Source organism: Eretmochelys imbricata, chromosome 7 (assembly GCF_965152235.1).
Source record: "Eretmochelys imbricata isolate rEreImb1 chromosome 7, rEreImb1.hap1, whole genome shotgun sequence".
Taxonomy (NCBI): domain Eukaryota; kingdom Metazoa; phylum Chordata; order Testudines; family Cheloniidae; genus Eretmochelys; species Eretmochelys imbricata.
The window spans coordinates 104,181,144-104,199,559 of record NC_135578.1 but is presented as its reverse complement, the minus strand read 5'-3'; the positions used below and the strand labels follow the sequence as shown (position 1 = coordinate 104,199,559).

The 18,416-nt window shown below is 41.8% G+C and overlaps 1 protein-coding gene across 4 annotated transcripts in view; it reads left to right on the top strand.

Moving 5' to 3' along the window:
- ZRANB1 (zinc finger RANBP2-type containing 1) overlaps window positions 1-18,416 on the top strand; it is a 75,437-nt gene that overhangs the window by 19,744 nt on the left and 37,277 nt on the right. For 2 of the 4 annotated variants that reach the window (XM_077822936.1, XM_077822937.1), the window contains 3 exons: window positions 6,262-6,362; window positions 7,176-8,026; window positions 12,159-12,209. In XM_077822936.1, the coding sequence (XP_077679062.1) occupies window positions 7,213-8,026; window positions 12,159-12,209 (865 nt within the window). In that variant the 5' untranslated portion in view covers window positions 6,262-6,362; window positions 7,176-7,212. Of the gene's footprint in view, window positions 1-6,261; window positions 6,363-6,843; window positions 6,994-7,175; window positions 8,027-12,158; window positions 12,210-18,416 lie in introns of all 4 variants that reach the window. The other 2 variants (XM_077822938.1, XM_077822939.1) reach the window with 2 other exon arrangements.

Here is an 18,416-nt window from a genome sequence, read left to right as displayed (position 1 = left end):
CACCGTGTAGCATTTGATCACCATCAAGGTACCATACTTTGCCCGGTGCCGAACTTGGTACTGAGTCAGGTACTCAGTAAGAAGATGTTTCCTTCAGCGTGTGACCCTTCTGGTGCAGAGATACAACAGAACAGACATTACAGTGCAACCCTTCCATAGTTCATCCTCGTCACCAGGTGAGGCTACTATCTGAGTCATCCTCTCTGGTTCCTGATGATTACAAAACATACCAGGAACTTATGATAAAGGTAGCCACTGCTCTGGGAATTCCAGTAGAACTGGTTCAGGGCAATTCTCACAAGTTAAAGGATATTTTATGTACTATAGGACATGCTAGAGTGGTTTTACCTATTGATAATGTTCTCTTGGAGCACAACAAAATCCTTTTGGCAAACTCTCTCTCCTCTCTGACACCCGCTGCCAAAAGGACTGAGGAAATGTGCAAATTCCCTCTCGGGGTCATGGGTACTTTTATTCACACCCAACTGCAGGATCTTTGGTGGTAACCATAGTTAATATAAATGCAAGACAAGGACAATCTAAATGTACTCCCAAAGACAAAAACATGAAGAAATGGGATTTGTTTGGAAGGAAAGTTTATTCATTATCAGGAATACAGTTGAAAATTACAAACTAACAGACTCTTGTTTGCTTGCTGTGATTACTCCAATAGGGACTCAGTGCTACAATTCCTTGACTTGTTGCCAGACATGAGAGGGAATACAGAGCACTTATCAGTAAGGCTATATTTTAATCATGGATATTTTTAGTAAAAGTCACAGGCAGTAAACAAAATTCACGGCCTGTGACCTGTCCATGACTTTTACTATACACCCCTCACTAAAACTTGGGGGCGGGGGGGGAGGCTCGGGGGACTGCCTGGGGGATGTTGTTACTGGTGCTTGGGGGTGTGTGTGTGTGTGTGATACGCTGTCGGTGCTTGGGGGAGGGGACACAGCTCGGCGGCGGGGGAGCGCCACCATGTGTGAGGGTGGGGGAGGGTTGGCAGAGCTGGGGCAGGCTCCCTACCCTGAGCTCCACATGCTGCCTCCACTCTGTCCTAATCCCTGGTTCTTCAGCTCCCATTGGCTGAGAACTGCAGCCAATGGGAGCTGCTGGGGCGGTGCCTGACGGTAGAGGCAGCACATGGAGCTAGGGGCTGAGGGAGGGGAGCCCTCCACTCCAGATAAGCACCACCTCACACCCCAGCCCTGAGCCTCCCCACACCCAAACTCCTGCTGCTGGGGGGCAGGGGGCCCAAGACTGCTCCAGTAGCAGTTGGTGCGCCTGGCCTTGGGGCTCCGAGCTGCTCAGGAGGCCCCAGCCGCTGCAGAAGTCATGGAGGTCACAGAATGTGTGACAAACACGGGGCCTTACTTATCAGTGAGGGCCACGTGGTAGCACAATCATCCTTTCAGGCTGCACTGGATAAAATGTTTTCAGCTGTTTGAGTAATGGTAATGGCAGTCACTATGCATCTTGGCTGCAGTCTGGCATTCCATCTGAAATCCAACAGACTACTGAGGATGTGCCTTTTTGAACAGCCAAACCTATCTTAGAGAAGACCGGTGAAGAACTTCATTCTCTAGAAAATTTTCGGCTAACCCTAAGGCCTTTGTCATTTATACTCCCAGGCCCACAGAGAAAGCAGTTCCGCCTTCAAATGCATTATTGGTATCAGCGTTACCCTGTTAGACAGCCCCATCAATGGAGGAAAGGCTATAACACTCACGGAAGGAGACCAACCTTCTCTTCCTCTTCTGCTAACTCCAAACAGATAGCTTAGATACTATAGACAATCAACTCCTTGGTTAAGGCCAGCGACCCCCTCATTTTGACTTCTCATACCTTTTGGCAGTAGGTTGTCCCAATTCCTAAGTAAGTGCTTAGATCCACGTTACATCAGATCAGTGGGTTCTAAGCATGGTGGAACTGGGGTATACTCTGCAGTTCGCACTCCTTCACATTCCTCTCCCATCCCTTTTCAGGGACTCATGAGGCCGTACTAATTCACGATGTTCAGTCACTGTTACAGTTAGGGTCTATAGAGGAAGTATCTCCTCATCACCAGGGGAAAGGATTCTATTCCTATTTTGGTTGAGAAAATAAGCCCAGGGAAGGCCTCAGACCTATTTTAAACCTACGGAAGCTCAACAAGTACATTTTAAAAAATTTCATATGGTTACCGTAGCATGCATTATCCTGTATGTAGACTACGATTTCTTTGTTGTCCTTGTTGCTTGCTTCCATGTGATTCATCATTCCATCATTCAGTAGTCACAGTAGATTCTTACAGTTAGTTGTAGCAGACATTCATTATAAGTTTACCCTCCTCCTCTTTAGTCTTCAGTCCCTTGAGTTTTCACAAAGAGTATGGCGGTGGTTGCAGCACATCTCTGAAGGATAGGAGTCCAGGTGTACACATCTGGATGAGTGCTTGGTTCAGGTTGGTCCAGACAACTAGTACCAGTGGCCATTGAGAAAATTCAGTTCCTCTTTCATTTGGGAGTACTGATCAACAAGGAGAGAAATCTGTTCTACCTGTCCAGAGAATCTGATTCAGAGGAGTAGTTCTCAATTTGACCTGAGTAGGACAGTATTTGTCTCAGGCCAGGTTTCAGGAGATATTGGACCCATGCGAAGACTTAAAGGCGTATCCTTGTATTACAATGAGCGATTGTCTGAAGCTTGTAGGTCACATGCAGCTTTTACATATGTGACTCATCATGCCAGACTTCACCTCAGAATCATGCATAAATGGTTGAAATCTGTCTATTGTCCCTCTTGTCATCTGCTGGAGAAGCTGACTCATGTACCAAGAAGTGTCTTGACGTCCCTGGACTGGTGGATGGACCCTGCCAGTGTATGCAGTGAGGTTCCTTTTGCCCCAACTGTGCTCTCCATTACCCTAGTTGTATGTGATTCATTTCTTGGTTGGGGAGCTCATGTAGAGAACTTTGAGACTCAGGGTCTCTGGTCAGTGTAGGATTCCTCCACACCAGTGTTTTGGGAGCTTTGAGCTGTTCACCTGGCCTGTCAAGTTTCTTCCCCACATCAAAGGTTGTTCAGTACAGGTGTCCACAGACAACACAATTGCAGCGTTTTATCTAAATAAGTAGGGAGGAACTAGGTCAGACTCCCTTTGCCAAGAAGGAAAGAGCTTCCAGTCTTCCTGCATCAGGAGTTATATAATGTCAAAGCCTCTCTCTTTCCTAGGTCTCAGAGCTAGCTAGCATACCATTTTTCTGCAGATCATTCAGCAGAGACCATGAGTCATCCCTCAGTCTGACATAGCAAAGTCTCTATTCTTCAGATTTTGGGAATGCAACCTGACAGGAAATGTCATCAGTTCTGTTCAAGGATAGGTCACAAACCAGGTAGGCTACTATTCTGGAAGGGGAAACTTCTGTATGCTTCCCTTCCCTATCCCTATGGTCCTGAGTTTTGAGCAAGTTTAGACAGGATCGTGCCACAATAATTTTTATAGTGCCATCCTGACCTTGTCAGGATTGCTTCTCGGATCTGTTAGCCTTTCAATTCAGGATCCTGTAATGCTCCCTCAGGTCTTGGATGTAGTTTTGCAGGACCACAACTGTTCCAGCCCTCTCAGCATGCGCATGACTGCATAGATGCTCAATGGTTAACTCCCCAGGAAGCTCTCTGTTCGAGTTGGAAATCTGCTTTAAAATATCAGGAAACCTTCTATACCTACCCCAGGAAATAGCTGATGGAAGAGGTTCCCAGTGTGGTTCCAGCAGAAAGATACCTCTCCTTTATGGGCTCCAATTCTGTTTATACTGGTTTACCTGCTTCACCTAACAGATCAAGGACTTTGCAAGTTCACTGAGAGTTCATCTGGCAAATCTCTTCACATGCTTCCACGTGTAGAGGGAAGATACGTCTTTTCAACTGTGTGACTGTTAGGTTCTTGAAAGGTTTGGACAGTTTCTTCCCACCTATTTGAGACCCCACACCATTTTAATTTTAATGGAACCCATTTTTGAACCTATGTCTGGGTTTTTTCTTTCTCTCAATGACGGTAACATTCCTGGTAGCTATCGCTTTAGTTGGGAGGGTAGTAGAACTCCAGGCTTTGGTGGGTGACCCTCTTTACATGGTGTCTTGTAAAGATTGTTTGCATCGACACCCCATATTGCTTACCAAAGTAGTATAGATTTTTTTTTTTTTAAAATCTCAATCAGACTGTATATTTACCAGTCTCTTTTCTGAGATGAGGAAAATGTCATACTTTGGATGTTCTCAGGGTGCTAGTCTTTTTCCTGCATGGGACTAAAGAGTTGAACATCTCTCTGCAATTTTGTGGCTCTTGCTGACAGGATGAAGGGCAACCTGTCACTTTGCAGAGGATATCTTTCTGGATCTTCTCCTGTATTTGTCTATGCTATGATATTCTGATGTTCCACTGCCTCAAAGCGTTTTAGCGCACGCTGCAATATCACAAGCAGCACTGGCTGCTGCTTTCTTTTTTCTTTAAAAGGTCGTGACACTTGCAAGGCTATGACTTGGTTGGTTCATACCTTCACTGTCATTATGCTCTCTCCGAGGCCTTAAAGAGACTATGCTAGATTTGGGAAAGTGGTATTGCAATCCTTGTTTAGGTAGGCTCCAATATCCTTCTCCATCTGGAACTGCTTATGAGTTGCCTAAAGTGGAATGGGCGAGTGCAAGCACTCGCAGGAAAAATTGCATACCTGTTGTTCTTTGAGATGTGCGGCGCATGGTGCTTCCGTGACCCACTCTCCTTCCCCTCTTTATCAGAATCACAGCTAATACTGGTCTCTGGTGTGAAGGGACTTGGGGGTTGCTCTGCCTCTTTATGCTGTTGGCTAGCAACATGAGAGTGTAGGGGGCACAGTGCTGCCCTGATGGGTTTTGTTATGCGAAAAAGTTCCCTGCTTCAGTTGACTGGCACATGAACATACCTAAAGTGGAACTGATATGTGCATCACCGCTCAGAGGACAACAATTACCGAAGAGGTACATCACCGTTTTATTGTAGTAAGAAGCTGGTCAGGGAGGGGTACTATGCTAGAACCATAGAGTGTTAACAGCTCTAAGTGCTAACAAGCTTACCTTCAAACTGTACTAGCTTGGCTGTCTGGGCAGTCATTTATGAATAACTAATCAACTCAAACTGTTTTTGATCTAACTCTATGGCTGATAACAGAGGCACAGAAATGTTTTGAAGGTGTTTCAGTGAGAAATATAGCACTTGCAGAATTTTGGCTTCTAAATATAGAAGAGACCGAAACTAACATTGTGATACCCTTTCAGTCTAAATGGGTGTAAAGTGCATTTGAGTTAAAAGCCAGCATGTACAGTAGAACTTGAGAATTCTAAACACCTCGGGAATGGAGGTTGATTGTAACTCTGAACAAAATGTTGTGGTGGTTCTTTCAAAAGTTTACAACATAACAGTGACTTTATACAGTTTTGAAACTTACTGTGCAGAAGAAAAATGCTGCTTTTAACCCTCTTAACTGAAATGAAACAAGCAGAGAAACAGTTTCCTTATCTTGTCAGTTTTTTTAAAACTCCCCCTCCCCTTTTTTGTGGTTTATGCTTAACACAGTTCTGTACTGTACAGTATTTGCTTTTTTTGTCTCTGCTGCCTGATTGTGTACTTTCAGTTCCAGATGAGGTGTGTGGTTGACGGGTCAGTTCGTAACTCTGGTGTTCGTAATTGAGGTTCTACTGTAACTTTTTTCCCATCAATTGTACAGGAAAATTGCAGTACCATGGAAATATGAAAACTAACAGTTGAACTGACATACTGAGTTTGTGTTGAGGATATACTCTTGAAAACAGTGCATAACTTGCAATTCATCAAATAAAACTAACTTTGTAATACAGGGAATGGAAAAGAACGCAGTTCTCTTCTGCAGATTGTAAAATCAAAACCATTTAATATTAGACTTAGTTGAGTTCTTAATTGAGGTAGAGACGTTCATAGATATTGTGATACAAGTTCAAAGTTTGTGTGAATTTAGCTCTGCTACTTCAGTTAACATTAATGAAAGTTGAACAGTTAAATGGTTGTATGATGCACTGTAGCTGGTTCTTCCCAAAAATTGATCAATGGCAAACTTATTTTAGATACGCTAAGGCTCAGAATAGGTCATCACTGAGTTTAAACAGCAGCCAGGGATTAGAATGGGAGTGGCATACAAAGCACTACTTTTCTGGTTGCTCAAGTCCAGTGTGAGGCCTTAATTGAAACTGTCTTCATTTTGTTTACAGGGATAGTTGTCAGATAGTGTCATCCATCCCATTTTGCAGTCTGAGGAGGACAAGGTCTGAACCAGCATGGAGACAGAATCTCCTCTTCATTAGAGGAAAAAGTAAGATTGGTGTGTTTTTTGTTTTTGTTGTTTTCTTTAAATCATCGTAGTGTGGAAATTAGTATTGGAGTACATATCTTAAAAAGCCTGCCAACAAACTTAGTTTCTACACTGGCATTCTTCTGATTTTTCTAATAGCAGCTACTGACCTGAACAATGTTAAACAAATACAAATAGGCTTAAACACCTTATGTATACTCTTAAATCAAACTCAGCACGCTGTTTAGTGCATGCCACCTTAACAAAACTATCTACCTGGCTGGTGCAACATAAGAAAGCAAACCCACCCCATTCTGGCTTTGCCTATCAACATATTTAACCCTTGAAATTAGGGACTTTGGACAGTTTTTAAGTGCTACCTTTTCTATATTGTTGTACTAATACTGACTTTTCTTGTCTAATTGTTCTAACTATTTTCAGCCCTTGTGATCCACTTCCCTACTTTTTCCCCCCTTCATTCCCCGTACCTTTATCATTCCAGTGTTCTCTTCATACTGTGGAACAGGAGCTAGGTAAAGATGTCAAGTCTGTACAACCTTCAGAAGACTATGAAGCGATAAACAGTATTCCATCTTTGGAATCTGTTTATGAAGTTTTCAGCTTAAATTGAAGGAGAGCCTGAAATCTGAAGGCATGTTTTCATTTCCTCTTGGGATATCCCTATTCCTGCATTTAAAAAAAAAAAAAGAAAGGAAAAAAGGTTGCTTAAGCATTAATCAGGATGTTTGCCTAAAAGTATGCTATCCTTTTAATAAAACTTATGGTATAGTATGCAACCATTATGTTCTAATAATATTTTCTAATTTTTTATAGCTTTCTGCCCAACACAATTTACTTCAAGAAGTGCACGATGACAGAACGTGGAATTAAATGGGCTTGTGAGTATTGTACATATGAAAATTGGCCATCTGCAATTAAGTGTACCATGTGCCGTGCTCAGAGACCTAGTGGAACAATTATTACCGAAGATCCATTCAAAAGTGGTTCAAGTGAAGTCGGTAGAGATTGGGATCCTACAAGCATCGAAGGAGGCAGCAGCCCTTTGATATGTCCAGATTCTAGTGCAAGACCAAGGGTTAAATCTTCTTACAGTATGGAAAGTGCAAATAAATGGTCATGCCACATGTGCACGTACTTGAACTGGCCAAGAGCGATAAGATGTACTCAGTGCTTGTCCCAGCGTAGGACCAGGAGCCCCACAGAATCTCCTCAGTCTTCAGGGTCTGGTTCAAGATCAGTCCCCTTTTCTGTTGATCCTTGTGAAGAGTACAATGATAGAAATAAACTGAACACGAGAGCACAGCACTGGACTTGTTCTGTATGTACATACGAAAACTGGGCTAAGGCCAAGAAATGTGTGGTATGTGATCATCCCAGACCTAACAACATTGAAGCAATAGAACTGGCAGACACAGAAGAAGCTTCTTCAATCATAAATGAGCAAGACAGAGCTCGATGGAGGGGAAGCTGCAGTAGCGGAAATAGCCAAAGAAGATCTCCTCCTACAACCAAACGTGAATCAGAAGTGAAAATGGACTTCCAAAGAATTGAATTGGCTGGAGCTGTTGGCAGCAAGGAGGAACTTGAAGTTGACTTCAAAAAACTAAAGCAAATAAAAAATAGAATGAAAAAGACTGATTGGCTATTTCTAAATGCTTGTGTGGGTAAGTTGTCTGTCTCTTGTTATATTATGTTAGTACGGGGGGGGGGATGGAAAGTAAAAAAACACAAACTTACAAGGTGTAAACAAGCTCTCAACATGCTGTTTTGTTACAGTACTACAATTTCAGTTCACAACTGTACTTAATAGGTGACCTGAATGTTGCAGTTCCTGAAATAACTTGCCAAATTCTGTCACGTTTGCAGATACCGCCCCCATGCACCACCACTAAATGTTATCTTAGAGATAAGTAGAGCCATTTTGTGTGTGACTAGTTGCATGAGCTCTTCTGACTTTATGGGAGTTGATATGGAATAGCTGCAGAATCTGTTTTTATAAATATATTATTTAAAAAAAATCAAAGAAGCAACTTTTGCACACAATAGTGTGAAAAATGCTCTACCTGTGTATTTAAAATTGCTGCTCTGTTTACTGCTACAAGATGTACCAGTAGAATCACCAGATGTAGCTTGGGAATATTTTGTAAACAGGGTAGAGCTTCTGTCGGCACAAGACGCTCAGTCAAATGTTAAAAATAGCACAAAAATATGTAGCTCCAAGAAGCTGCATGCACAATACTGACCTTGAAAATGTTGTGTTAACATGAGTATTATGATGTAAATATTTACAAGATTTCTGAACATACTATATATACCCAACTGACTTCAGAAATTCAAATACCAATTTTGTTTCAGAGTAGTAGCCGTGTTAGTCTGTATCCGCAAAAAAAAAGGAATACTTGTCGCACCTTAGAAACTAACACATTTATTTGAGCATAAGCTTTCGTGAGCTACAGCTCATTTCATTGGATGCATGCAGTGGAAATACAGTGTGGAGATTTATATACACAGAGAACATGAAACAATGGGTGTTACCATACACACTGTAACAAGAGTGATCAGGTAAGGTGAGCTATTACCAGCAGGAGAGCGGGGGGGCGGGTGGGGAAACCTTTTGTAGTGATAATCAAGGTGGGCCATTTCCAGCAGTTGACAAGAACATGTGAGGAGCAGTGTGGGGTGAGGGGGGGAAGGGAAGGGAAATAATAATGGGGAAATAGTTTTACTTTATGTAATGACACATCCACTCCATCTTTATTCAAGCCTAAGTTAATTGTATCCAGTTTGCAAATTGATTCCAATTCAGCAGTCTCTCGTTGGAGTCTGTTTTTGTAGGTTTTTTTTTTTTTTTTGAAGAATTGCCACTTTTAGGTCTGTAATCGAGTGACCAAAGAGATTGAAGTGTTCTCCGACTGGTTTTTGAATGTTATAATTCTTATCCCACTGAGGGTTACCAAAAGAAACTACACCATCTGCTCAAGAAACTCCCTATAAAAGCACAAGAACAAATCCGCACAGACACACCCCTAGAACCCCGACCATGTCACAGCAAACCTGGTGGCTGAACTTTGTGACTTTGTCCTCACCCATAACTATTTCACATTTGGGGACAATGTATACCTTCAAATCAGTGGCACTGCTATGGGTACCTGCATGGCCCCACAGTATGCTAACATTTTTATGGCTGACTTCGAACAACGCTTCCTCAGCTCTCGTCCCCTAGCCCCTTCTCTACTTGCGCTACATTGATGACATGTTCATTATCTGGACTCATGGAAAAGAAGCCCTTGAGGAATTCCACCATGATTTCAACAATTTCCATCCCACCATCAACCTCAGTCTGGACCAGTGCGTACAAGAGATCCACTTCCTGAACACTACGGTGCTAATAAGCGATGGTCACATAAACACCACCCTATACCAGAAACCTACTGACCGCTATGCCTATCTACATGCCTCCAGCTTTCATCCAGGCCACACCACACGATCCATTGTCTACAGCCAAGCTCTACGATACAACCGCCTTTGCTCCAACCCCTCAGACAGAGACAAACACCTACAAGATCTCTATCAAGCATTCTTACAACTACAGTACCCACCTGCTGAAGTGAAGAAATAGATTGACAGAGCCAGAAGAGTACCCAGAAGTTACCTACTACAGGACAGGCCCAACAAAGAAAATAACAGAACGCCACTAGCCGTCACCTTCAGCCCCCAACTAAAACCCCTCCAACGCATTATTAAGGATCTACAGCCTATCCTGAAGGACAACCCATCACCCTCACAGATCTTGGGAGACAGGCCAGTCTTTGCTTACAGTCAGCCCCCCAACCTGAAGCAAATACTCACGAGCAACCACACAACAAAAACACTAACCCAGGAACCTATCCTTGCAACAAAGCCCGTTGCCAACTGTGTTCACATATCTATTCAGGGGACACCATCATAGGACCTAATCACATCAGCCACACTATTAGAGGCTTGTTCACCTGCGCATCTACCAATATGATATTCCATCATGTGCCAGCAATGCCCCTCTGCCATGCACATTGGCCAAACCGGACAGTTTCTACGTAGAAGAATAAATGGACACAAATCAGATGTCAAGAATGATAACATTCAAAAACCAGTTGGCGAACACTTCAGTCTCTTTGGTCACTTGATTACAGACCTAAAAGTGGCAATTCTTCAACAAAAAAACCTTCAAAAACAGACTCCAATGAGAGACTGCTGAATTGGAATTAATCTGCAAACTGGATACAATTTAACTTATGCTTGAATAAAGACTGGAAGTGGGTGTGTCATTACACAAAGTAAAACTATTTCCCCATGTTTATTCCGCCACGTCCCCCCCTCCACCCCCATTCCTCAGATGTTCTTGTCAACTGCTGGAAATGGCCCACCTTGACTATCAGCACAAAAGGTCCTGTCTCCTAGCGCCCCCCCCCCCCCCCCCAAGCTGGCAATAGCTCACCTTACGTGATCACTCTTGTTACAGTGTGAATGGTAACACCCATTGTTTCATGTTCTGTGTATATAAATCTCCCCACTGTATTTTCCACTACATGCATCCGATGAATTGAGCTGTAGCTCACAAAAGCCTTATGCTCAAATAAATGTGTTTAGTCTCTAAGGTGCCACAAGTACTCCTTTTCTTTTTGCCAATTTTGTTTTGTATTTTAGTGCTTTCCTAAGGAAATTCTGGATAATGCTCCCAATGCTGGTAAAGAACAGAGACATGAGAGCAGGGTTTTCTCCAGTCATTGACTTTGAGTTAATTTTTGTGATGTAACTGCCCAGAAGCAGAAATTTTGAGGCTTATGCATACGAGTAGGTTAAATACTTGAAATTTACAATGATTTTGAAGTAGGATGCTTCTTTTGAAATTCCAGCTCTAATAGTGTTTGTCTCATACCATTCCTTGATGTGTCATGAAGCGACTTCATTGCACTTGGCATTGTTCAAGAGCTGATTTGTGAAACACCATTATGTAATCTATTTGGCTGCAAGTAAATGTTCTTATTGTGTATATGGACGTGCATTTCAATGAGCTAAAAGGCACAGTGCTCTCCTTTGATGGGTAAAGAGTTTCATGCATAGACTTCAAGCTTTTATGTCCTCCTTTTGAAAGAAGGCAGATTCCTCCCTCATAATCTTTCAAATGATGGTAGCCATTAAAATGTATACTGGACATGTTTTTTCCCCATAGTCGCTTCTTTTCACCATCCCTTTTCCTTCCTCAGATGGCACAGGTAAAAGATATTTTTCTTGCATGCCAGTCATGTGTAGAGTTATTGTTAGAGATCCTTTGTTTGCCCTATGGATATCTAGTTAGCGCTTTTTTAAATACAGTCTTATTAGATGTCAGATCAGTGAAATACGATTTTTTTTTTCCGTTCATGATGTCTGAAAGATAGAAAAAATTTCCTCTGGGATATCCTGCAGTATTTGAATCTTTCTTGTATTCTGAGATTTGAAATATAAAATACTTGAAAAGTTTGTTCCAGAACAGTGATAACTAAATTGCTGTCTGGTGTAAAACTGCAAAAACAATTATAGAACATCCTGTACATACACTACTTTGTATAAGGCTATAGTAATTTGCTTGTTTCTTGAATTACTTAAATATGAATGTATTTTGAAGGTGCCTTGTTCTAATAAGGTCCTTAGTAAGGGATCAGAGTGACCAAAACATCAGATTTACTCTAATAGATACGTTAAGTAACCACGAAGCTTTAAAAGCCTCTGGGGGAATCCAGAATGCCAATTGTGAGTAGCATGTGCTGAACTTTGCAGGTCTCATGATGAAGATTTCATGGATTTTCCCCTGTGATACTTCTTTAAAAGGTAATACTTTCATATGGAGGCCAATAGTTACTAATCTTGTGCGATTTAAAAACAGTTGCATTTTATGTATTTTGGATTTAAGCATTTTTCATATGTTCTATATAATATGATAATATAAGGCTTATTTCGTCCAGAGAAAACCACTTCTTAAAGACACCAATAACGATTACTGATAAAATATTACACTTCTGCTTCTCTTGCAGTTCAGTTCAGTTCTAACTCCTCAGCACCGATGTATGAAAGCATCTGAGCAACTTTAATTAAGGGCTTGTATATATTAGGAAAGTTGAACCACTTTGTTTAAATTTAAAATCTACTTAGTTAAGCTGGTGCAACACCCTAATGTAATTGTACTTAAACCAGTTTACCCTTGCTTAACTTATCAATGCAAACTAATATACTTACAAATGAAGCTAAACTAATTTGAGTTAAATTGATTTAAGTGCACCTGTGTTAGAGGTTTGCACCAGTTTAACTAGATCAATGTATTTAAACTAGTGCAATGGTTCTGATTTAGACCATGTTTTAACCAAAGGTGCAAAAATAGGGCAAGGAAATAAAATTTTCCAACAAAATTTAAATGTTCAAGAGGGAAACCCATTTTCTTCCCCTTTTGCTGGTCATGTTTAATATCCTGTGTACCAACTGTACTGTCTAAAGATCTCCCAGGGTTTGAAAATGGTAATGACTGATTTTAGAGATGAGGAAATGTGAGGCGCAGAGGTTGTGGCAGTTGGTAAGAGAACCCTGTCCTCCCAGCTTCATTGCTCTGCTCTAGCTTCTAGATCATGTTGCCTCTTGAACATTCAGAATTACACTAGACACACAAAGATTTGCACCTCAACATGGAGAATATGTTGTGCTTGTACACAGAGGCAACAAACTCCAGAGGCACATGTTCTTGATGCAATGATCCTACCTTCAATCCTATATCTTGGGAGGGGCAGCAGTTTCGCTCTTGCTGATTTTGGTTGTCATTGCAACTGCACTTACAGTCATAAGTCTGAAGGAATTTTTAAAACTTAATTTGTCTATTCATATAATCATACCCAATATTTACGTAAAAAAATGTTAAGATACTACTGTTTGATGCTATAACTAATTTTGAGATCAGGCTGTTAATAAAATGTTGTTTAACATTGTCATTAAATACTCCTGGGGGAATTCTGTGCCAAAAAATTAAAAATTCTGCACACAATATTTTAAAATAAATAACACAATATAATCAACCAGTTTCAATTATTTTGGTAATTTATTTCAAAATACCTGTCAGCAAGTATGTCTGTAATAATACGGAAAACAAAAAAGATTTAAGAAATGTTCTTGACAAATAGATTCCTTACTAGGCATTTTAATACTAAGCTTTTGAGTAAAAATTCATTTAAACTACAGTACAGAAACATATTTTTTCCCCCCACCCCTCCACCCCTCAGAAGCAGTGCAAAGGCTTTGGGGAGTTGAGGAGGTAACATAGGAGCTGAGGAAGAAGGAAGTAATTGCTGGGAAGGAGCCTGGGTGTAAACTTCGGAGGGTTGTTGGGTGTGGGTGGGAGAAGTATGGAACAAGGATTGTTTTGGGGTGGAGGGATTGTTAGAGAGTTGGGGAGCCTCCCCCATGCAGAACCTGGCTGACCCCTAGTCTCTCCCTCCATCCCTGTGCCCCACTTAGCCACCCCTTGTCACCATATGTCCCTGTACCCCATGTGTCCATGCACCCCCACTCCCTTTCAGCTGCTAGCTCTTGTGCCCCCGCCCTAGTCTGTCCCCCCCATAGCCCTTCTGAACCCCAATTTATGACCCCCCCCTCCCCCAGGAACTGCATGTGCCCTGCTCTGTCCGTCCCCCCCGTATCCCATGCCTTCTCACCTGGCCCTGCAAACAAGGTGCTGTGAGGAAGGCAGCGTATCCCTTTCCCTCTCTGTGGTGGACAGAGAGGGCTGTCCTCTCTTTTGGTGCCATAGCAGCCCCTGGTGGGAGAAAGGTGTAACTGAAGTGCCTTTCGTCCCGAATGTGTATGTGCACAGAATTCCCCCAGGAATAAAAATAGTCCAATGAAGTAAGCAGCACATTGATGTGTTGATCTTTGTGAAGACCTTTGTGACTCTCTAATGAAACTACTTGGTAGATAAAAGTTTAAAGCAGGGATAATCTAAGGAAACTAATATTCAGTAGCCTGTAATATGGGTTCAGAATATTCTTCTGACCTTACTGTTCAAGGACGAAGAACACGTTTGATTCTGCGCTTGATGCCTCATTCTTTTAACTCATTTTCAATTCTCATTAGAATTGCATTAGAATTGCAAAGCTGTCAAATGATCTGGCTCTTTAGTTAGCATATTCTGTATTTTCCAGTAAAACTAGTGCATGGTCATTATAAGTGATGTGAAAGTGTTTGCTTATCTGAAATTTTCTAAAGGGAATCCATTAATGTTGCTTTATAGTTCCAACTTGGCAGACCACCTGTTCCCTTTGCTCTGAACTGAGAGTGTGTGTGTGTGTGTGTGTGTGTGTGTTTTTAGTGCTCAGAGTTCTGTGTCTTGAAAGCTATTCAGGAAAATGTTTGCTCATTATACCCATAACATGCTTAAATGTGGCTTAGTCTCTTTTTACCTTGACTCAGGTTTGGCCTAAATTGTCCTGCCATATTGTAATGTATCATGGTGGTATCAGTAATGTAACATTTTGCAAACATGGAGTATGAGAGCTTTGGGAAGGATAGACTTACAATGACCTTTAGACAAGTTTAAGAAGCAAATGAAATAAGAAGGCTAAAATGGAACTTGCTTCTTGTACAAGGTTAGAAATGTCTGCTATTTTAAAAAATTTTTTTGTTCAGGTATATCTCCCTCCAAAGCCAAACCCCCATCAATATTCACTTTCTACCACACCTCACTCAATTCTCCAATGTGTAGCTAAGCCTTCCTTTCCAAGGAACTCTAGTGACAGAAGATATAACAATGGCCTTTGGTTTTGCCCTTCTCGTAGCTTGCTCTTTCTGATGCTTTGTCAGTTTTAGAGAGATTTTTTACTTTCCCTTTTCCCAATGCCTAGTGGAGAAACATTGATAGGCTGGCATAAATAACATGGCCATATTTTCAGTCATGGATATTGGGTCACTGTCACTTGCACCTCTAGTTCTCAATCCTGCAAGTGGTTTACAATCATAATGAGACAAATGACAAAAGAATGAATTTTTTCATTATTACCTAGTCAAATTAGAATACTTTTAAGATATTGGCATTTTGTAGCATGACTTTTACTTTCTATACCATAAGTAACCATTTGAATTATCCCAACTTCCCATTATAAGTTGGTTTCAGAGTAACAGCCATGTTAGTGTGTATTCACAAAAAGAAAAGGAGTACTTGTGGCACTTTAGAGACTAACCAATTTATTTGAGCATAAGCATAAGTTGAGAACTAGTAAGCAACATTCTTATCACTCAAAAAATAGTTTACAGTTGATTTCTCGATGATAAAATACATATTTTCCTTCTATTTTAGTTAAGTGGTACAGTATATGAAAGTTTTAAATGCAAGCAACTAAATACATTTCTTATGCACATCCAAAATATTTAGACTAATCTGTAATAAATCTTATTTTTCAGTGTATCCTTAAAAGGACAGTTAGTTCATTCCTAGTGTGCCAGCATATGTCTCTTGTTAGTTTTGTTTCATCCCTGAGTTTGTTATGGTTGTTACAGGCTGCCCTGTTTCTTCTCTTCACTTCGATTTTTTACTAATGGTATTATATGTATCTAAGCATTCATAAAACTGGCATGCTTTGCAAACATGGAGTATGAGATCTGTGAGCGAGTGCTTGGACAAAATGCAGCAACCATGGTACCTTGTTGGAGGTGCTGAGAGAAATTATGTGAGAAAGGAGGAGATCCTGCTGCATTGCAGAGCCTGCCTTTTTCTTTTAATGTTGGGAAGAACGATTGGCTAGTTGTAGTTATTTGGGGTAGCAGGATGATTTACACATTGAGGATTTGTCTACATGTACAGCACTACAGTGGTGCAGCTGGTGAAGACTCTCTATGTCTATGGGAAAGAACTCTCCCTTGAGATAATAAAACCACCAAGCTCCAGGCCAGGTTTCTGCAACACCCCTCCCCCCCCGGACTCCTGCCTGGACTTGGAGCACCTGGACTTAGGGCTTCCGCTCAGTGTCTCCCCTCTCCCTCCAGCTCCTGCCTGGGCTTGGGGCACCCATTTTTCAAATTGGCCAGGGCCCATGCGTTAATCCACCACTGGCTGTGACTAGCAGTTGTGAGCAGCACTGGAGTGATTGGACCACCTCCACTTCCGGGAGCCTCTTCCATTTGCAGGAAGCTCTGCAGAACTGAAGGTGGAAATCCTGCCACCCCCCTACAACAGCTTTAAGACACCCCCCCCCCATAGTGCTATTTTGGGTTGGGACCTCCATGGTTACAACACCATGAAATTTCAGATGTAAACATCTGAAATAGTGAAATTGACCAATTTAAAAAAAACCCTCTGGCCATGAAATTAACCAAAATGGACTGTGAATTTGGTAGGGTCCTATATAATAGACGTTCTCTGTGACTTGCTGTAAGCTGTTAGAGACTTGTAAAGATGGTATAATTGTGATGAACAGGCTACCAAGGGAATTGGTGCCTTTTTAGGAGTCTTGCTTTAGCCATACACTAATTATTGAGTTCTGTACAGGGTCACTGGGTAACTTAACGGCCTCCAGGAGGTCAGACTGGAGGATCTTCTGATCCCTTCTGAGCTTAAACTCTGTGAATAGGTAGTATCTTGTCACTTATATGTAGGGCTGATAGCACTGCCTATTAACAGGTTTGCCCAACACTTTCCCTGTTTTTGGTTGCTTCTAACTCTGGCTGATTGGCTGAAATTTTCCATGCCTGCTTCCTGCTGATTTGTTTTTGGAAAATTTCAACCAAAGTGTTTCAGCTGTTTCTAGGATAAAGGCTCGGGAGAATTGCTTTGTCCATGTTAAATTCTGACAACCTTTTCTGTGGACAGATTTCAGTGCCCTCCTTGAAATTTGGCAGAGGACAGCTTTTGTGTCAGGAATGTGCCTTTAGCTGTTTCAGTGAAAATCTACCCGAATTTGGCTAGGTTGAAACCTGTTGGAAAAACTTCTGTTTGCACATGGTTAATAGAGACTTGCTAGGTCTTTGTAGCTAAAATCTCCAGAGAGTCCATTGCTCTGACATGTTTCAACCTGATACTGAACAGGACTTTTCCTCAGTTGCAGCTCTGGGCTGTTGTGTGCTGGGCACGGTACTGAGCCGGGAGCCTTTCTGTCCTTCGCCTGTCCCTGCTTCCTCCTTCGCCTGTCCCAAGCAGTGTGAAGGAGGAAGCTACCTGATGTGAATGCAGAGGGAACAGGAACCAGACCTGAGGGAGGAGTTTGAGTGTGTGTGTGTGGAGGGAGGGTTGAGTAGATTAAGAGAGGGAGCCTAGGGGTAGGGAGAGACTGAGAGTTAAGGTAGGGGGAGAGTTGAGGGCTGGCTGGGCAAAGAGACTGGGAACCAGTGGTATGGGGGTGGGCAGAGAGAGGAGAGAGAAATCTGATGAGCAGCCAAGGGATGTGCAGTGTTGGTAAAGAGAATGGGGCAAGGAGTTCAGAGTGAGGGTGGAGAATTTGAATTTTGGTATTGAGAGTTTGGTTAAAAAGCAGTTGCAATGGGTGAGCGAAGAGCATATGAGGGCCTTGGCAAAAAAGCCTTGGAAGGTTTGTGTTCAGAAAAGGGGATAAGCTTTAGAAAGAAAGCTACAAATCAAGAACTGAGAAATCTGTTAATGGCCAGTGATCAAAAGGCAGGAGCACAGCCCTTACGTGATGCTACAGAAGCTGCAGAAAAAATTAGAGTGCGAAAGATGGCAAATAAACTGCAACTTGAGCATAAACAGAACCTAGCAGAAATTCGATGGCTGGAAAAGCAAAAGATAGCCGAGACAGAGAGGAAGGTAGACTGGGGCTATGTCTAAATTGCAAAGAAAAACCAAGGGCACTGAGTCTCAATGCCTGGGTCAGTTGATTAAAAACAGCCATGTAAATGTACTTAGAGCCCTTCAGGCAATTCAAGGAATAATTAAGCTAATTGTCATCTATTCAAAGGGTGAGGCACAACAACTTCCTTAAGTAGGTGAAGCATTTTCTCTGTATAAACATGAGAACGCAGCCCCCTTTACCATGGTATTTCCATCTGCAT